The 22,329-nt window shown below is 34.6% G+C and overlaps 2 protein-coding genes and 1 pseudogene across 2 annotated transcripts; 2 read left to right on the forward strand and 1 right to left on the reverse strand.

Annotated features, from left to right (window-relative positions):
* Nucleotides 1–9,255: 9,255 nt before the first annotated feature.
* On the forward strand, nucleotides 9,256–11,047 carry LOC113503977 (tetra-peptide repeat homeobox protein 1-like). Its single transcript, XM_026886120.1, has 2 exons — nucleotides 9,256–9,273; nucleotides 10,418–11,047. The coding sequence occupies exons 1-2, from the start codon at nucleotides 9,256–9,258 to the stop codon at nucleotides 11,045–11,047; spliced, it is 648 nt and encodes a 215-aa protein (XP_026741921.1).
* Nucleotides 11,048–12,781: 1,734 nt separating this feature from the next.
* LOC113503770 lies at nucleotides 12,782–19,067 on the forward strand. Its single transcript, XM_026885854.1, has 5 exons — nucleotides 12,782–12,908; nucleotides 16,367–16,458; nucleotides 16,845–17,021; nucleotides 17,464–17,620; nucleotides 18,021–19,067. Exons 1-5 carry the CDS (start codon nucleotides 12,899–12,901, stop codon nucleotides 18,131–18,133), a joined length of 549 nt encoding a protein of 182 aa, XP_026741655.1. The 5' UTR covers nucleotides 12,782–12,898; the 3' UTR covers nucleotides 18,134–19,067.
* Nucleotides 19,068–20,363: 1,296 nt separating this feature from the next.
* The window catches only part of LOC113503979, a 5,190-nt pseudogene continuing 3,224 nt past the window's right edge, over nucleotides 20,364–22,329 (reverse strand).

Consider the following 22,329-nt stretch of genomic DNA (forward strand, 5'->3'; position numbering starts at 1 on the left):
AAACAACAAGAGTGATCATTGCGAAGAGAGACAATAAATTGATCCTTTAAAAAAGTCCAAATTTTTGATGAAGTTTGTTTTTATGGGGAAAAAGTAAATTTTAAATAATTTTAATCTACGTCTTTAAATTTATCATATCTTTCAAATAAATTGCAGCCTTTACCGTTTCAATATTAGTCCTAATTACTGCTTACCCCGTTAAGTGTAAACCTTTAAGTAAGCTAGCTAAGTGATAGTGCTAATGAGCGATACTTGTGCCTATTTAAGTCGTCGAGCTAGCAACTTAATCAAAGTGAGTAAATTTTTTAATTGACATTCTGTTTGTTTGTATTAATTAAACGAGATTCTTTCAAGGATATAAAATTATAAGTAACTATTATTTTTAAGGCATAATTAGAGTACATGTTACATACTTATTATTTTTTAATTCCTGTTTCTGGACTGCTTTGGACTTCATAGTGATCAAATGCCCAAACCCCTATACGGGAAGAGGCCTGGGCCCCGATTTCGCTATTTACAATGGCCGATTACTCAATGAAAATTCGATAAAATTGTCACTATTTGTGTTGTCCTAAGCGTATAGTGCAAGGCGTACCCCACTGTCAAAACAATGAATTTCTAATTATTGATATGGCAAATCGCTTAGAAGAATACGAATATTTTCAAATTTATTCCAAATTTCACTCATTCATCGCCCAATGTTAATAGCTTTGGGACGTTCTAGGCCGTTATTATTATAACTGTCATCTTCACATATATATGCATTTTCAATTAACATTAACGATTGCAGAAGTGTCAAACTATTCACTATTTATACAAAATCATTATTCATTATTCTACATACAATCCTTACCAAGGAGTCCACGATGTCAGATGGTATCAATTTTATTACATTTTCACTCGCATATGACATAACTGACGGCTTCGTATAAGGAGGCCGGCAGTGGGCCAGCTCTATAAAAAATGTAATAATTTCTAACCAGATGATGTCATGTTACTTGAGACCTGTTCAGGTAGATTAATAGATAGTATATTTATTACCTGTTCACGTAGATTTAGAGACGGTATATTTATTACTTTATCATGAAATTCTAGAATATATGAGTAACTAGCTGTTGCCCGCGACTTCGTCCGCGTGGTTAGAAGATATAAGTTAGGAATTATACCTGCCCCGTTCCACATTTTCCATTGTAGCTTCGTTCCTATTAATCGCAGCGTATTGGTATATATATAGCCTAAAACCTTCCTCGTTAAATGATCTATTCAACACAAAAATATTTTTTCAATATGAACCAGTAGTTCCTGAGATTAGCGCGTTCAAACAAACAAACTCTTCAGCTTTATATATTAGTGTAGATTAGTATAGATATAGATGAGTTATTAGATGGTGTTGATTGACTTAGGAGATGGTACATTTGATGTCATTGATTTCATTAGCTATTGTGGTGTGTTTTAAAATTACATATATAATATACACTAAAAAAACACCTTTTCATCAGGTATGTGAAGATAAATAGACTGTCCCAGAAAGCGATTTCAAAATGAAAACAATTGAAAGGAAAAATAAAAAAAAATCTATAAATCTACGCTGGGACCGAACCCGCGACACTTCGCACTTAGTGGGTTTGGCGTGGTGACCTCAACCACTCGTCACTTAAAAGTACTATTTTGTTCTTGAATGTAGCTATTCACAATGTTCAACAATTATAATTAGACAAAACACAATTTAACATAATAAGTCAATATCACTTCCTAGAAATCAATAGGACACAACATGACAATGTGTAGTCCACAAGTTTTTTGGACAACGTGAATAATAGACAATTGTAAACGACTTTAGTTATGAATCAAAGTCGTTTTTGTCTTATGTTTCTATTGTTAATTGTAGTGTTAGACTAATGTGATCGGTTGACAATGCATTTAGTAACGATTTTTTTCTACTTATTTCAGTTGGAGGAAGCTGTGGCGTAACTTAAGAGGCCTGTGCCCAACGGACTTGACTGACAACTGACTTGGTTTAAATAACCCAGCCTGTCACAGCCCAACCCTGAACCTCCTGAGTCTGGGTGAATTGGGCATGTGACTTGAATATTTGTAAAACCCCCGCGACAGAACATTTTAGTTTTTCAATAGTAAGTTCTTTTCTCAAAAAAATATTTAAAGGGCTATGTCTCCTCATCACTGAAATACAAATGTTTGTCGCACAATTAGCATGCTATCCATCCTGTGGCATATAAAATTGTATTACAGAAAAATGCAATTGTACATCGGATTAGAACCTGTGACCCTGACCTCAGAATACGGATCTAACGGTATTGCACCAATAGGCTCACCTTTAATGTAATAAGTTAATGATATTATCAATAACACAATGCGTATCTATATTTGTACGGTTTCGTTTCATCCATCATTATTCAGGTGACGTAATAATATCTACTGTTGACTTTTCTACAGAAGGAAAACAAATTAGTTAAATTTCGTATTTAATGAATTGCTTTAATGTTTTTTTCTAATAATTATTTGTCATGCGTTACAAGAACAATGAAGTAATTATATCTTTATCATTCATTTTAAGTAATAAAATCTTTACTGCAACACCATCGTCTCAAACCGCGAAGTCTATAGCTAAAATTAAGGAGTGCATTTATAAAATACAAGAAATTTCATGCAAATGTAATAAATTCTCAACAAAGTACGTAGAGGTGTGCGTCAGCGCATGTATGCATGCGTCGCACGCGCAGGATTAGCGGTGCGAGTGTCAACACCTCATGCCGTCCGCGCGCATGCGTCCACGTCACTGGGAGTTAGGGGCAGTGTTCACAGGCGACATGATATATTCTTGATTACTGTCTGTCCGATTGTCCGTCCGTCACCATCCTGTATCACAAGAATAGTGGTAGGTCAATTTTACAGATAATTAGAATGAAAACAAGCATCGAAGTTAAGTAAGGAATGGCACTGTCATTAATTTAATGGGTGATCATATTTTCTTGAAAAATTGTAGCAAGTCTGATTCGTACTTGACTTTATTTTTAAAGATTATGAAATGATTGATTTCATAATCAATTTTGATTGAACGAATGTAGGTACAGAAGAGAGAAAACTAAAGACGGTCACAAAAAAACACCACAGAAATAAGTCTCAAATTCTCTAAATAAAATAAGATCAATACTTTTTTTATTTATTTAATAATTAAGAAGGTTAAAACATTAAATTGGCAGCCTGTTATGGGATAAAAGAATCTTCTTTTATAGAGGAGTCTTTAATAAATAGAAGAAAAAGAAGCTATATTAGATTGAGCAAGCAGTATGCGCCAAGCCGAACTCATATGCAACGGTAATGCGCCGCGTACGAAGTGTAAAGACATGGTTTATCAATTACTCAACCGTGATTGACGTACTACTGCAGTTATTAATATTAACTAATTATTAGATAATACATCATAGCAACGACATATATGTTCATACATTTTGTATATTTTTCCCGGTACAGAGAACGAGCAGTAAAAAATGTATGGAAATGAAAATCATTAGGGAAAATGATTATGATTATGATGAATTATATTAGTTTAAAGAAATAAAGATCAAGTTTTAAACATAGTATTTTTTAAACTATAGAAATTGTTATTTTGTTGTTTTTTTCCGCAACTATCCTTACCTACAGGAAATCAATTTGACTGCACTAATAGCCCAGGCCCAATAGTGGTGTTGGTTACCACGGGTTTATTCCCCGTTTAGGACAAGCATCACATATGCTTGTCCACTAATTCTTATACAGCAAGTTGTTGGATTTGTTGAAAAAATACTACACAAGCTTGCAACAGCTAAAAAGCGTGGCCAGACTTTATTTCGTTCAGCCTATCTGACCTCAACAGCGAACAATACTTATACCAACCAGAGCATGCATCAAAATTCATTGAAATGTCTTCACAGAGCTTTTTCATTAAGATTCTCCTCAGATTTCCACGTACATTGCAAAGGACTGCAAGTGCGCAAAAATTAAAGTGCCACACGTTTTTTTCAAGGTCTCATACGAAATAAAAGAAGTAGTCTTCATCATAAGTATTACAAGAATGTGCTGTTTTGTCACCGATTGTAACGTCATTATGTAACAAGGGTACGTGAGGTAAGGTCAGCAAACAAACACACATCAACAAAAAGATAATTTTCTCATAAAGTTTATATTGTATTGCTTAAAAGTTAAAAATGTTTATATGTATCTAAGTCCATTTTCTGATATAAGCTTTAATTTTCCTCAAGGTAAAACCATGAGGCATTAGAAGCTGTTTCTTTGCTGACGGTACTTTCGACGATCCTGCTCGTTGAGATCACCATTTCGTTGGACCTGTGTTACGTCACCAGAGCCATGTGTGTAGAATTTTCGGAATGTCCTACATTAGTGGGGTTTAACAATCTTTTGTATTCTTTGTGGACCTTAGTTTGTTCGGATGGTGTGGCAAGGAAGCCTGATAATTAAAGAAGTAATCATAAATAAAGAAAATCATGTGGGAGATTGAATTGTCTCTTTTTACGTTAGTAGAAGGCATAGAGTATGTATAGATCAACGACTTTAAAGGGTTGTCAGCTTTAACAGTATTTGGCCGAGATTAAGGACTCCGGTGGGTCCGAAATTGATCGGGCAATCCCGATAAATACGCGTTAATAAAATGTTGCATCTTTCTATTTGGAGGGTGAAGAAAAAAAAATCACTTTACCAATGTATGACCGTTGACAGTCATACATTGGTACCATGATTATTTTCGAGGTTGACTTACCTTCTATTGGAACAAGTTATTTTGAGGTTCAACATGTTGTACAATGTGGTCTGATTTAAAGACTATATTTTTACTACTTGCATCAACTCTCACTACTCTCCCTACTTCGCTTCAATATTTACTTTTTCAAAGAAAATTCTTATAAAGTAAGGAACATGCATAAAAACTTTTTCAACAGATTCCTAGAAATGGCCAATTGAGACGAGTCGGCGCATCAATGGGACATTAACAGCAATAGTATTCTTAGCCAAATCCTGATCGGAATAACCAATTATGAGCGCGACCTTTCTGCCGTCACGTTATTTGCATGCGACTGGGAGCTGATGGTAATGGTAACAACTGGGTTAGCGGTGCTACGCGGAAGATTCAAAGGCGACGATGCATTCATTATTGTGGTCACAGAGGTGTTCTATTTTAATGATTTCGTAATGGATTTGTTGATTTTTGTACTTGTTCTGTAGCAATAGTTGTGTCTTGTATCTGTTTTGATTTAAGACATCTTTTGGTGCCATCTTTGAATGATATTGTTCTGATTTTATCGTTTTCAGATACTGGTGGGTAAATTGGGCATTACCGCCATGCTTGCTCACTACGAGTGGACGATTCCAAATTCAGATATTTATAAAATTAATTATTATAAGTCAGCAAGCTTTGTGGAGTCCTTTAGGGCTGATGCCGCTCGGCCGAATGCTGAAGGAACATGGGCGGGTTTTAGTCAGTAAAAGTCTGACAACACAAAATTTTTGTTCTATAAATTTTGTTTGAACTAAGAAATTGTCACGAAAAAGGGGAGGCCTATGCCCAGCAGTGGGAGGATAAAGGCTGTGGATGATGATGATGATGATGAAGTGATTCGTGTGTTGTGCAAACGTTTAATTGATGCGTTACTGATTAAAATGCCGTTAAAACTAGGCTGTTGTGCGAATGCGGAAGATCCTTAAAGTTTAATTAATTTTGATCACAAAGTCTGCTATGCATTGTTACATTTTCACAAGACTTAGGAGGACGTGGTTCGCTTACGTTCTTAGGATTAAGTCGATATTTTAAGTAAATTGCCTTTACGAGATTATGCTGGACGGTGTCTCTATTATGCCTGCCGTGAACGTGTCGACCGTTTACTTAGGTCGATTTTCTTAAGAATAGGTGGAAAATATATTTATAATCCCAAAAACAATTTTTAACATTTTTTATAGTCTTAACCCATTTAACAAGTCTATAGGCTTATTCGTAGTGTGTGAAGCATAGATGTTAACTATTCAATTCAGTAAAGAATTTCAGTAAAACATTATTAACCTAAAATTAGAAAAGAAAAAAATAATTATACAAGTTTAACTTTCTGATACCAAAACAATCCCTTGTAACGTGTAGTCTACAGTCCTACATACCTATAAGTTGGTACCTACATAATTTGTGATCCCGTATCTCTGTACAAAAAGCCGCGGCTCCGCCATGTTAATTAATAAGGAAGCTGTAATCCAGAGCGTACGTTTTAACTAGCGCTAAAGGCTGTCACACATGTATTGCTAAGTGAGAGATGTTTTTAATTATATGTATATGAGGTATTTTGCGGTTTCCAAAAGAGTAAGAAAAAAACTCTGTTACAAAGACCGTCTGTCACAAGGCTGTGTCTCATTAATTAGTAATAGCTGACATTCTAAAATTTCATAGATATGTTTTTCTGTGGCAACGTCATTAAAGTAAAAATTGGGGTTAAGTAACGATACTTCCTTCCCTTTTGATGGGTGATCATTTTTGATCTGAAATTTGGTCTTTTTTTTAGAAGCCCACGTCCTAAGTTTGTCTAAATCTTTCTACGATATGCTTATAAAACAATAATGTCTCGTAGCTACATTACCGCATCGCATATAGCTATCTCAGGAACACAACTACAAAACAGCCTGACAGACAGACAGCCCATGAAAAACTCTGAAGAGGGAAATTCCTTGACCATAACTGTCCAGTGACAAAACCACATTCTCCGACTAGTATGGTGCACACTCACTAGGTGACTACGTAACTCTTCGTTAAGGTGAGGATTGGCTGGTGGAAACATGTGGAAAATTTAATAAACCAGTAATAAAGCTGAGATGAGTGAAAAAATATGTTCGTTTCGGAGAAAACCTTTTTATGGTGGTCTTTTTTGGGGTATTGCGAACTTTATTTTGGGTAGGTATTTAGACATTTTTTGACAGGAGAAGAATTTAGTGCTCCAGTTGTGTGATAGTTTTAAAAGGAACTAAAAACAACTATCTTAGCAAAACTGTCAGGGGTGCATGGGCAGACCCAGCGGGATTGTCCGAAAGTTTAACGTCGGCCTCGGTACACGAACGGCAAAGGTTTATGCCATAAAATTTCTAACAGAGCTTCCGCTCTACCTAAAGCGGAAAGGATCCAAAAGGATCCAAAAAAAAGATCGAAATTGTTTACCTGCCATTAAAAGTCGAATTCTGGACCTAGAAAACATATTAGTGGGAATCTTAGCAAGACTTTCTTTTCATCGCTTTTCGCTTCTTATATGATCTTACCTTAAAGCCAGCCCTATGAAGAAAAGGAATCTCATTTAGTGCTCACCTTTCGTTCTCAATGACTGATCAATGAACAAATATCCTGTGTTACTAACATATCTTGTGTTATTACCAATTTGCCGATGCCTGGTTTATTAGGTGTTTGTAGATTTATTTTATTTTGCAACAAGCTATATGGCTCTCATTGTCATCCTTGGATTTAAAAAAAATAATATAATACGATATTTTGACAGCTGCTTTCGTTTCTTTTCAACAGTCTTAAAAAGGAGGGAATGCTAAATTCGACAATTTTATGCATTTTACTCGTACCTAAGAATTTCATCAAGTGTGTTCAGTAGTTTTTAGTTGACCTCGGTAATTATATGTTTTAGTTGTTAAACCATATTATAACGATTCTTTTTATTATTATACGGCTTATCAAAGAGCCAGCTGCATTAGTTATTGACTAAAATTGGTCTTTAAATTGGTTCCACAAATAAAAAGTAACAAACATTTGGCACATTGTGGCACACCCTACATCATGAGCCACACAGTAGTTCCTAAATCTAACGTACAGCCCTGACAAAGAGTCGTTTAGCCAAAAAGAGCTTTCTGAGAGTTTTTTTTATTCTTAACAGGTAAAATATATTTTTTTTGGCCACTGCATAGGGTTATCCTTCTTCATGGCTAAAATGCTAAGTAATATTTCTGCCTAGGGATGTTAGAGGATTGCGCGGTAGTCTGCGATATCGTCTCCGCTTGGCTCAAGACTCCCGACTAAAGAGAACGAGGAAGCATTCCAGAGGTTTTAGCTGGTAAGACTCTGCTTTCCCCAGGATGAAGGAAGTTCTAAAAGGTTTCCATTGGGTCAAAAAAGGGGTGTACAGCACTAGTTCAGTTACTTGAAACAATTACGTCACACACAATTTTCGTCTGAGATGTCAAAAAAATCCTTGACCACTACATAAATGTTATTAAATAACGTAGTAAACAAGTACAACATAAACAATTCTCGCATTACATAAGGGCGGCGTAGGTTATTACGTGTCCCTGCCGGTACCTGGCTAAATACTAGATAAACTCGCTAACTGGATCGAGAGTGATAGGTGACCGTATGTGTCACTTATGTGGATGTTTATAGAGCTGCTTGCTGTTTATACTCTTGTTATATACAAACTTAATAATTTTGTGTTTTGCTCAAGATCTCGGAAAGTTATTAATCCACCTTTCAGTGTCTTGCTTTTTAATGACTCCTGAATTTAGGAATTGAATCCTTGTGACGCTGTGGTTTGATAAAATTAACAAAGACGCCTAGACTCAGGACAAGCTTTCGTGGATCACAAATACGCTGGGATGGAACCAGCGGCACGTCACGTGCTGTAGATTTGCCATTGTGAGTTACTTGGCTAGCCGTGCAGTCATATTTCTGAAAGAGGTCTTGTAAATTTTGTTTTAGTACATGACATGTTTTATTTTTCATACAAGTATGAAGAATTCATAAGAAAGAAGAAGACTCCCATAAATACATAAAAAATTGAAATCGAATAAATAACTTAAACAAACCAATGACCAGTATCTGTGTATGTCATCTCCAATCGAAGATGTCTTCATTCCATCCCATTCCTTACAGATCACTTAACATGCTACCTATAATTAAACGTATCAGTTTACATACTAAACTATCATTGAAACATAACACACATAGCTGAAGATCCAAAGCATCAATGACTAATTACCTCTTCACCTCATCAACTAGATTTATTTTCCCGACATTTGCATTTCACATTTCTTCCTCATGCTTCACAGTCTCAACCAATTCATTTTCTTCATTAACAGCTCCATATACATCGCCTCAAGCTTTCCTATACAGGGTGTATATAAATCCTGTTTCCGTAGCTACACATGGTGTTATAAATACCATTACTTTCTTGGTCAGTTCACTTTCTTTCCTCACTTCAGCTTGAGTAGTCGGACGAAATGATACGGTTTAATTATGTAAGTTTGTTTTTATTAATTGGATTATTAAGGGATTACTTTAAGGGATTTATTATTTTTTGAGGTTTATTAACAAATTCAAAATTTGGGAAAAAAATGAACCGAGAAGAGAATTTCTTCCTTTACAAAGTCGGTTAGAAAGATAGATTCATTCATTACTCATGAATTAATCACACAGTAATAGGCCGTTGAGCGAGTATCCTTATCTTATTGTTTTGTTTACAATTTTAATGAATTTCTTCGAAAACAGTCTCATTAAAGAGTGTTGACTATTCACAATGCGATAATAAGTTATTTATTTTGTGTTATATCTAGTTATTTAAGATCATTTCATTAAAAAAATGTAGATCCTGGTCTTTTGATGTTTTTTTGATCAGCTATGGCTTGATTCTTTAGCGGGTTCTAAGTATTTTTTTTAATTGAATATTGTTTTTCTTTGGTAGCAATTTGTGTTCAAAAACGGCATTGAAAACATGGCCAGGATCCATTGAATATGTTATACTAATATTAATAGTAGCAAATTCTGTACCTAATCAATTTTGTTTAGCACGTAAATGACGTCCTTGCAAAAAATGTGTCAGCGTTCTGGGATTAAAGTTTATCTAAAGCTAATGATAATACATTAGACCTCAATAGTATTGACCTTATTATACTAATGTGTCAACAATCACGCGATAGAGATAATCTGGGTACCTACTTTGGTTTTTTTATTTTCAAAACAGTCATATACATTTTTGGTGCACACATGACAAACAATTTTAATCAGTACTTTGGATAGTTTTATGTTGTCTTTCATGCAAATTGTGCTAAAGCAATTATCTTCGATTATAATTATTTGTGTACCTAGTTTCGTCTATCAAATTACTTGCTTCTTACAAATAGTTTATTGCTTTAAAGAATCGCATTTATAAAATTAGTAGCTGATTGCAAGTGTACTGATAATCCTCAGTACACTTGTATTAAGCTTATCGTGAAAATTTGATCAATGTAGTTAAGTCTGTCTTTTAAATATAAATATGTACTTTAGGAAAGACGACAATTAATTATGGTTATAAAGCAGCATTTTAGATAAGGTTTATCCTACACGGCTTAACAGATAGCTTAACTTATCGCCTTGTATTATATGTGTGAATTTTTCTTCCAGATTTTGCTGTTCCTCTGCATTCAATACGCAGCGAGCGCTGATCAGGCCAAGCGATCAGTTGGAGGCATACCCATCCGCCATTCCTATTCCGAATTCCATAATCGAGTGGCTATACCTGTACCTCAACCTGTACCTATTGGGATACCTAGGGCAGTACCATACCCGGTCCATGTTGGGGTACCAGTGGACGCTCCTAGGCCCGTCCCTGTGGCTGTACCCCAGCCAGTAGCCCAAGTAATAGCCCGACCTGTCGCGGTACCCGTGGACCGCCCATTCCCGTACCCCTACGCGCAGCCAGTACCTGTGACTGTGACCCAAGGAGTTGGGATCCCCGTACCTCAGCCGTACGCTGTTGGTGTGCCAGCTCCAGTACCAGTAAGGGTACCTCAACCCGTTGCCGTACCAGTTTCAATCGGCGGAGGTGGTTTAGGAGGAGGCGGAATCGGTGGAATTGGTGGAATTGTTGGTATTGGAGGGATCGGAATAGGCGGTATCAGTGGTATTGGTCACGGATCTCACGGTATTGGGCCTATTGCAGGTCATTCTGCAATTATCTCTCAACCTCTATCGGGTAGTTACAGCAGCGCGATTGCTGCCCATGGGCAATATGCGCATGGGCATCATAACTGACCCTTCAGTCAAATATTTATAGAAGTTTAAAAATGTAAATATAAAGTACAATTAGGTTTATATTGTATATATATATACATATACTGAGCTATTTTACTTTGCCAGCTAGAATGCTATGATAGAGACGAATTGCATGAGAAAATTATACCGAATTCATCCTTCGTTTATCAATGTCAGAAAATGAGTAAGTAACCCCATGCGATAAACTCTGTCTTAAGTTGTATATTTTTTAATAATCTTTACAATCATGGAGGACTTTGCTTTCTCGTTGAGATAATGATTATGATGTAGTCTGCTAACAATGATTCTATCATGACGCACCATGACGAACGATATTTTCCCAAATTACTTGAGTTCTTTTTTCGTTTTGTATTGCAAGACTGTACTTGTTACCTATTTAGAACTTTATTATATACTGTTTAGGTTTAATTTGCGGTGGTGTGTTAATAGGTGTGCACACCGTTATAAATAGAGGTGTCAACACTACATTACAAACAATATTTTTCTTTAAATGTAAATCTTTCCGTGAACTTTTTTGTTTAGTTTTTTCTGTTTTTGAGGCTATCATTTTATCTGCATACTACTGTCCGTGTTTCGGAAGGCACGTTAACTTGTGGGTCCCGGCAGTTATTCCTACATCTTTGACACTCGTTACAGGTCGTCAGAAGCTTGAAAAAGTCTGACAGCCAGTCTAACCGAGAGGTATCGTGTTGCCCAGGTAACTGGGTTAAGGAGGTCAGGTAGGCAGTCGCTCTTTGTAAAACACTGGTATCTAGCTGAAACCGATTGGACTGGTAGCCGACCCCAACATAGTTGGGAAAAGGCTAGGCCGATGAAATGACTACTTTTATAGATATAGACCAATAATTGGAAATTATTTGTTGCTTAGTTTATTATGTACCTCTAATTATTTTCCCCGTTTTACTATGTATTAAGTTTATTGATAAGAGTAGAGTTAAGACTTAAATGAATGGAACAGAACTTGTTTTAATATGGTTCGATATTATAAAGCTGTATCCCAATTTCGACTGATGTATATAGTCATATTATTAAAGGTGCATAAGTTTTATAAATAAATAATATAATACATAAATAAATGCTTGATTTGTTTTAACTATCCCAAACCCAACATACTCTTATTTATTTAGATATTTACTGTCCTCGTAGTTTATTCAAACACTGGTCAAGTGCGAGTCAGCCTCGCGACACTGATGATTGATAGACTTTAAGAAGGCTAAAGAAATAAATCGGTTAAATGATAAAATCAACTATATTATGACCTCAGCAAACGCGGCTTAACTTTGAACTGTATTTTCAGTTTTATTTTTGTTTGTTGCTAAGGCGACGATAATACTCGTATATGTACATCATCTATTAAAATTCCAACTCTCTAGCGATTACGGAGCATAAGATATAGCCTCGTAACTGACGAACACACAGGGGTGCCTCAGTATAATTTGAGACAGAATCCTAAAAAGGCTGAAAAACTGACCATCAAGTTTCAACAACAAAGCTTAAAACAAAAACATATTACTGATAAACAATACTTTCTTTACAAAAACATGTAATCAACAAATTTGTTTTTACTTCATAATTACTTTCTAGAATACATATCTGGTCACGTTTCCCTAGGGTTAAAACAATCGGATTATCTGCCATTATCATTAGTACGGCACAATTTTTTTTGATATTTACCTGATAAGGCTTATCGCGGTGATACGTTCCTATCAGTACATCCTATTTGGGCCAACGGAACGCTCGTGTGTTTATTTTATTAAAGTATTTCTTTTTTGTTTAGAAAAGTGATTTGAGTGTTAGAAGATTGTTTTTGGAGAATATTTGTCGGCGAAAATGTATTCACGTAAGTTTTTTCAAGTTTTGATTTGAGTAAATGTAGGATTCTAATTTGTTGTATTTCTTAAGTTAATTTCATAGGGTATTAAAAAAAGAATTTATCATATTAAAAGTATTTTAGTGTTTCCATACAATTTAATCAACGGTTTATAAATGAAATGAAAGCATATTAAAGAAATCAGATATTGTTACAAAAATCTGTATAGAATTATAAATTGATGTTTATGTTGCTTTCTTTAACCTTGTGTTGGACAACTTGGGTTTCGGTACTTTTTAAGAAAAGCTTGAAAAAGTAGATAGGTGTTTATATAATTTTTGTGTCGTCTGCCAATATCGACCTTTTTTTCACGGGATGGTAGAGTTTCTTGTAAGCGTAATCATAACCTTGACAAACGAAATAAACAACAATCTTACCTTGTGTATTTTTTTCTGCTGTGCTGCTTTTTTAAATAATTCGTTAGCACGTTTACTCTAGTATCGATAAAATAAATATCTAATCTAAAATCGTTGCAATCGGTCATAGTTTCTTTTAGGCGTACATTAAACAAATAGTTTGTTGCCGGTTCAAGTCCCGTTGAGGTTTTCTTTTCACTGTATACTTTGTTTCTAATAACATTTCGAGTTTAATTTGTACATATATTATGCTATACTAGCTGTTGCCCGCGACGTCGTCCGCGTGGTTAGAAGATATAAGTTATGATTTATACCCGCAATGTTATTTCCAAATTTTCATTGTATTTTCGCTCCTATTAGTCCCAGCGTGATGGTATATAGCCTAAAACCTTCCTCGACAAATGGTCTATTCAACACAAAAATAATTTTTCAATTTGTATTTTGTACTTCCTGAGATTAGCGCGTTCAAACAAACAAAGAAACTCCTCAGCTTTATATATTTGTATAGATTATAATTAATTAAAACGTTAATAGTTAATATACAAGTTCAATGATACAATATTGATTATATATCACAATAATATATAACTGTGAAATTCTTAGTTAACGGAAGTGTTTATCGGAAAAATAATTGTGATTATTTTTACTCATTATACGCTCAAGCAACCTTTTAATTAGTTATCGATAGTTTTGATAAGAATTTAATACGTAGCTTATAGAAAAAGTAATAATTTAGCTACATTAAACGGTTAACACGTTAAATGTAAATTTTCAATGTTATTTTTACTTTTAGCACTTGCGTACAGTTTGTCCTCATGATTTTATTCTTGTTATTTCACGGCTTTTAAGACACCATTATTTTCTGGCCTAGCATACTAGGAATTCTCAAAGATTATCTTAAAGGAAAACATTATTATATTTCTAAAACTAGGCTCACAATACAACATGGTTATATTAGTTTTGATGCCAATTTTATTTGTCAGATAAGCCATTTAAAATATGTTAATTTTCATAAACAGAATATTGCAAGCATGTCCAAGGTCCGTGTATCCTATTTCTTCAATTCTCTGTTTAAATATTATGTAAATTCTCCTCAATATAGTGCAGTGTGTGTTATGTCCATAGTTACAGTGGTTAAAACTCACGTCATTTGTTTTTTCTTTTCGGCATTTGATAACACAACCATTAGTCATTTGTCAACAGAACATTGCTTCGGCCAGCAAGATTATCAAACGTAGCCATTGTGTCTTTCTCTAATGGAAGCAGTGACTTCTAATTGATAAAATATGTATACTTACCTACGTATTAGTATGTACTTGCGTAAAAGCAAATATTATTTGAGCTCCAAAAAGTATACTTACAGATTTAGAAAGTCAACTAAAAACTAAACGTATTCAAGGATGCCTAATAATATCTTGTCCTGGTTTTTTGGTCTGATTTCGGTGTGCCTGCGTGAATTGCTAATTATTAGTCTGTGCGGTGCAACTTAACCTATATTCTCTCTTGGGACAAGTTGCGAGAATACTTCTATAATCTCCAAGGATTAGCAAAACGCGCGTAATATAGCGAAGTACCATGAGTTCAATAAGAGGTAGGTATATGGTAGTAAGTCATTTTCCACTTTGATACTTTTCGCCGATCCAAAACCAATGTTATAGTCCTTAATTCCTAATGCTCCCCAAAAGTCCTCACAATCCAAATTTTCCCCCAGTACTGATCTGTGCAATGATTTGTAATTTTCATTGAAACATACGTATTACATTTAAAGTGTAATGGAATTCGAGTAGTTCTTAGTATTAAGTACCTACGTAATGTACTTCCATGGCCACTATCGCACTCGTGAACTTGATATCTTGTATCATAGATAAAAGATAAAGTTTATTCTGTTGACAATGTTGAACGCCTGCTGTTTATGTTATAGTTGATTTTTACTTGTGAATCATTGCGAATAAAATACCAGTAGGCGTTACCTTTTGATCGTACTCATCAGCATCATTAACCCATTGCGGTGCACAGCTGGACCTAGTGGTGGCAATCAATAATAGATAATTAGGTTAGCAATCGAAATCGGTTTTGCCCGAATGGCTGCCGTTTTATGCAGGAAGCATTATAAGCTGTTGCCAGACTATAAGCTACATTTGTGATAAGTTTTATCAAAACACGTTCAGTAGTTTTTGCGTGAGAGAGAAACCTCAAAGCAACCAAAATCATAACAACAACAAGCAACAACTTTTTTTAAATAAAATTAAGTAAATAAGGTTGAATTTCTTCAAAAAAGAATTCAGAAATCAGTAAAAACAACTTTTCAGTAACATAATGTTCTTAGTTCGAAAAACAAACAGCTGTTTTCCATTTTGAAAAGGTAGTACCTACTGATATGGACTTTTTTTAAATAGCTCGATTTTGGTTCAGCGTAAGCTTAAATATAAGCAAGAACTGGGAAAACATTTTCATGACAGTGTTATAATTTACAAAATCACTTGTTGTCCGTTGATAGATATTTTTGCCAAAACCCACATCGAACGATATAGATATCGCTACTACGATAAGATAATTATAGACATTCATATTCACCTCATGTTGTTATAGAGTACGTTGTACCTACAGCTAGCAACAGAAGTCATTTAACACAATCCTATTTACAAAAGGTGATTTATTTATGTGAATCGCCCGACTGATTTCGGACCCGATCATGATCTGACGCGTGTGCGTTTTAACTTCACAAATTCTTCAACTTACTTACAAAAGCAACTTAATCAATGTTACGAAACAAAATCATTTGTTATTAAATTATTTTTCCATTTAACGACTTTTGTTTCCGATTGTATGTACCCAACTACCCACCTAAATATAACACGTGCAAAACGCTTTCCAGTTTAAAATAAATAAAACGACATGACCTCTCTCATGACATCTTACACACTCCTGAAAAAGGTTTTAGTTAATCTTTATTTCATTTGGCCCTTTATACGTCTTTTGTCAATCTACTTCATCTTCCAATTCGTCTCTTACCTATTAAGTATTTTGGAATATTAGAAGCATTAATTTTATTTATTATTTTTTCTGTTTCAGAAATCCCATTCATAGAAACAATACCGAGGCAAAGGAGTTTCGGATGCCTCTCACTGAAATTCGGAAGCATATTCTCAGCTTTAACTATTATTGTAAGTACTTAACTCTATGAGATAGTTCATGAAAATTTTCTTTCACGTACAAAATGTCTTAAGGTTTTGTATATTGTCTTTCTGGTTGAATGATTCTATGCTGAACCATTCACACATTCACACAATCTTGTAATCAAAGGGAGTAAGACAAACTCTGCTATGATCCACTTGTGCCTTGGTAAATCATGACATTATTGCGTTATTTAAATAATTGCGGAACCTCTCAAAGATACTAAGGAGACCTACTATTGTATCTTCAAAGACTTTCGCAGATGTGGATGCGGAATGCTGTAGTTTCAACAAAAAAAATGACACTTCAAAAGATTGTGGTAGACCTCCAGATACTTACATCGGAATACTAAATATCCTCCTTTCTCTATTTCCAGTTGTACACAATCCTCGCCCTCGCACAATGCATGGCCACCATCGACCAGCTGATCCCCAGCGAGGTCAGCTGGTCCAACCGGGAGAGCGTCACCATGTACCTCTTCGCGATCTCCATTATCCTCAGCCACTGCATCACACTCATCCTCACGGCTATCATGTTAGCTGGTACACTAAGGGTAAGTAGACAGCTAGAAAATATAGGAAATAAAAAGACTGTTGGTTTGGGCAAAAGATTTGAGGACGAAGTTTCTTATAAATGTTAAAGTAAGATAGATGCTGTTGTGGACAAAGATCCCGCTCAATGCTGTGCAGTGGTGTTTTGTTTCTATATCTTCAATATTTGTACTGTAAGAAGAGTTCGTGCAAAATTCATAGCCCCAACAGATCTAGGAAAATGTTATGTATAGTAATGGATTGTTTATATATTTTGAACTGTTATCAAGCGAAAACATGCAAACAAAAAAGTTTTGGATTTTAGCCTGCAAGTATTACAATAGATTTCTAATTTATAAACAATAAAAACTGGTATTCAATCGAGATTCATATTAACTGGCGCTTAAATCAGGAATGGAGTAAATCATTCGACAAATTCTAACATTATCATTCATGTACTTCCAGGAGAAACCAAACTTGATGAAGCCGTGGGTGATCTGGACGTCTTGCCTGGTGATGGGCAACCTGCTACTCATGGTCTACTGGACAACCATCACCGTCGTCTTCAACCACATCGATGACAGCTCTTTCCTCATCTACGTGGTTGCCTTCTTGATTTTAAGTAAGTTAGAGTTAAATTTTAATTAGAAGTTTAAGGTTAAGTTTCCACAACTTTAATTTCATAAATTTCAGACTTGCACGGCTAAGACTAAGATGAAATATACTAATTTTCTTCATTACTTTAGGACAAAATCATTGATCATAAGTACTCAACAACTTTGCTATTTAACTTGTTAAGGCACTGAAAAAAACGTTAACATTCAACAAATCTATATAGAAGCTATATAGAAAATTTAAAAAGCAACGTTTATATGTCCAAACATGCTCTACTTAACTGACATCACCATCACATAACATCAAATAACAATCTACTCCTCAATTTTGAAAACAAATGAAAACCAACTCACCAAAACATACAACATTAAATTTCTATTAATCGAAATTATTTTCTACTTCTGCAGTAATCCGGTTCTACATGCTGATGCTGGTATCCAGCTACTACAGACAGCTGATTGAGGAGTCAGCGGAGAGGATGAAGACTCTACTGAACACTGACACGTGGTACTCGGCGTAGTAGGAACAGCTGGTGGTCAGCAACAGAAGTCAGATAACAAGGAGATAGATAATCCGATTAACCAAGTACCCGTATGTTAATATAGTACCTATTGAGAGGCGAATAAATAGGTATTTATTTAATAATGGTACCTATACCCATGTATATGTATTTATCGGGATTGAATGCCAGTTCGACTGGCGGATCTTGCCGTTGTATGCTCAATTATTGATTGCCTGACTAGTTTCAGACCCAATTAGTCGGGCGATCCTTATAAAGACGCTTGAGTAGAGCGTTACAAATAAGATGATACAAATAAACACCATTTTTCGGTGATATAAAGGATTTGGTGTTTATGAGCATATTTTGCAACAACAGCTAATTGAATTTCAAGTTTCCAGTTTCAGTTGTTTTGAAAATCTGATTTTGTTAACTGACTTCTTTTGTGGAGACGCACGCGACGGTACCTTGAGATAAGTCAGCTGAGTTAAATAAGGAATAAGGTTAAAAAGAGGAATGGAGGAGGTAAAAGAATGTGTTAAGGCCTTAAGCTGAGGCCAAAACGTGAAATAAGAATGAATAGTCGTGAATGATATGACGTATGTAAAGTTGAAATGTAAATCTGTGATGTGTTTATTTTCTTTTATATGCAACTTTTTAGAATAGTTTTTAGAAAAGTCAGATTTAAATACAGCTTCTGTGTATACATAAAATAATGTTTCCAGAAATATGGTTTTCTAAAAAAAATGATCGGCCGATGAAATTTTGGTTAGTATGAAAAGTTCCATTAGTGATCTTTTTATCAAGTGTTTTGTAGATTAATTTTTAAATAAGTACATTCATTATTTCATAGTTCATTTGTTCATTCTATCTGTATTTGTGTGAATAACTAAATAAACAAAACCAATTTAAAATGTGCATAGATTTTAATAAAAACCTTTTAGTGATAATGGGATTTTGTATGCGTGTTTTCTTATGACGTATGTATTTGAATGTAAATATACCGTAGATTTATTTTCATATAATTATATTCGTAAAGGAATTAATATAAGCAATGGCTGCCTTTTCTTGGCAGTAGTCGGCCAAAGATCGTGACATCGTGGTTGTTTATAAAATATAAAGTTTATATTTGTATTTTTATGTACATAAATATCCCATACGGACAGTATTTCATTAGGTACTAATATATTTGATTAAATGAGGTAATATGTGTATGGATTGACTGTCTTTTGTATATTAATGAATTAAATAATAGTGAATTATGTTAGCTCAAAAATTTGTAAATAAAAACTTTGAATTAAACAAAAAAATAAATTTTAAATGTATTTTTATTTGGCATAATATTTCTTATGAACTTACAAAAAATCTATTTACAATTTCTTATCAATTAAAATATAACTTAGCGTATAGGTAACATTAATACGTAAAATATTTAATAACATTACATAGATATGGTATGGACTGGTTAAACTTACGAATTTGATAATGGTCTTTCAAAAATACGTCGAAAAATATTATGAAGGCACATTACTGATAGCACATAGTTTTCGATAATTTAACCATGAATATTTTTGCTTGAAACTTTTACTCAAAATATAATTAAAGATAACTTTTTTATAGATTATGATAAGCGTCCATATTATAAATTATGAAAATTAGTTACATTACTTTAACGAATATATTTAACTAATCTAGCGCTGAAAAAAAAATGGTAGAGGTAACTTAATAATTAAATCATATTCGTAATTAGTATCACTTTTAAATTTAGAGCTATTTATTTGTTTTCTGTACTCGATCAAGGCATCTAACAATTTTATTTTCTAACAAAAAACAAGATTATTATTTATACACCCGCTACTTAAAGAGTAAACCAACATTTAAACGAACCGTTTTAATGCAAATCCCGCCAAGCTGTAAGGAATTTGATTCTATTCAAAAAAATTCAAGTCACAAGAATAAAAACTCAGACTCCGAACAAGCATTTGTGGCTAAAACGAGTGGTTGTCCTACGCGGGCGCCAAGAAGAAATAGTGATAAAGTTTTTTTTCATCTAGCTGTGTCCCACTGCTGGGCAAAGGCCTCCTACAAATCCTTCCACGATTCTCCGGGATACTTCCGGGCCGCATGAAGCTAGCCCGCTCGGTAAGCGTTAGTGCCAGCTTTCGTAAAATTATAAAAAAGGACTTTAAAAAAGTATCAAATGCACCTAATACCAATTAAATTGTCTTAAGAAATAAAATAAGTCCCTAAATTAACTACAGTGCCATTTAATTGATCAAGCCGCAATGTTGCAACATACGAATATAAAATCTAATATTTACACTTTTATAAACTTATTTACGTCCTATGTAGTCGTAAATAATTATTTTAAGATCTTATACTTTAAAAACCTATAATTAAACTAAAACAGCAACGAAAACTTTCAACATGGTATAAAAATCAATTCCTTCAACTAGCAACACTAATAACTTCTGTCATTATTTCCATGAGAATGACGTTCCGAGTTTGTATTGTTTGACACTTGCCCGCAATGTTGCCATATCTAAAAATAGTTATAAAAATATGTTTCGTGTAGTTCTTATGTTGCTGGTCAGTTTTAAATTAATTAGTTTGTAAATTAGGCGGGATCTCTTTCTCGCGAGTACTTCACTGAACCATCTCGCTCCATCTTCACTATTGAGCTCCAGATCAGGATCACCAGGTACATTTGAAGTGCTGGAAATTATGCAAAAATGTTACTGTAGGCAGATAAAATATAGGCAACAGATAAAAAATATATGGTACGGAGAAATAACAGCTTCAGTGCCCTTATGTGTAATGGGTAAGTATAATTTTAGACACAATTACGTATATTTATGATGAAACCCATAAAATGGACTGAGTATCAAGTGTAGAAACAGTGAGGTGTGCCCTTCGCGTCGAATCAAGTCAGCAACTTTTTCACCCCACAACAAAAACTACAAACTTGGAGAAACATGGATAATACTGCAATTGGCATTAAGTATTTCCTAAATTACTCTTTTAAATTAATACCTTCATTTTACTGAAACAGTTGATCTATTTTTAGCAAATCAAATACAACTTACTCAATTGGAATAGTACTAGGAACAGCTCGCTGGCAGTCTCCTTGACGAGGAAGGCGAGGCTGTACACGAAGGCGAATATGGAGTACACGATCTCGAAGTACAAGTAGATTTTCATCAGCAACACGTGTTTCTGGAACAGGGCAAAGGTCAAGGTGTTAAAGTTACAATGATACAGTGTACTGATGGTTTGTATAGGTGCGTGCTTTACATGATTAAATAATTAAAAACTAAATAATTCACGTGAGTAAACAATTATCAAATATTTATATTTGATATTTTGAATTTTGGCTTACCAATTTTTTTTTTCTGCGTCTTACAAAACTGATTTGTCGATCGTACTCGACTGCTATCCTTTCAATTATAGTATTACATACATAGTTTTGTCGATAAGCCATTTAATGCGATGATGTCAATATTTTATAAAGCAGCAAACACATGGCAGACATAACTGTCTTTACAACTGAGCGCTACACAATGAAATAAAAAGATCTCACCTTATGTAAAGCGATGATGAAGACAACAGTCATAATAACTTCGATGAGAAGAGCTACCACATCGGTGATCAGTCTCGCGAACTCTGAGGCCAAAGCCGCCTGGTCAGCCTCCGTCGAGTTCCTTATGTACGATATGTAGAGGAAGGAACGATGTCACGACCACTGTCAGCACCTGAAATAGTAAAGAAAACAAGGATAAATAGTCGAACGTCGCTTCGGGTAAGAATAGTGTAAGAAAAGTAATGGAAAGTGTATTTTTTTGATGCAAGGATGAATAAAATAAGTGTATCTTAAACCCTATTTTCTCCTTGACATCACCCAGAGTCAATGAAGAGATATAAACTTAATATAAGAGTACGCGCTATATGGTTGGGGAACAAAAGTTAAAAGCCCAAACCATGACAGCTTTGAATTTGACCGTATTTAGAGAGAATTAAGTGACGTTTTTAAAGTATGTTTGCCTGTAAATTCCTCTTTAGGCTGACATAAATAGCATGGTAATCAAGGATGATTTTGTGAATAAGGAATGAAAACGTAATGCTGGCTTTAATTACCAAGTTTATGTAGGCAAACGCGACGAGTCCTTTCCGTAGCGGGAAGCAGAAGCAGCATCGTGTGAGGATGGGGATCTCCACAG

Source organism: Trichoplusia ni, chromosome 20 (assembly GCF_003590095.1).
Source record: "Trichoplusia ni isolate ovarian cell line Hi5 chromosome 20, tn1, whole genome shotgun sequence".
In the NCBI taxonomy this organism is placed as follows: domain Eukaryota; kingdom Metazoa; phylum Arthropoda; class Insecta; order Lepidoptera; family Noctuidae; genus Trichoplusia; species Trichoplusia ni.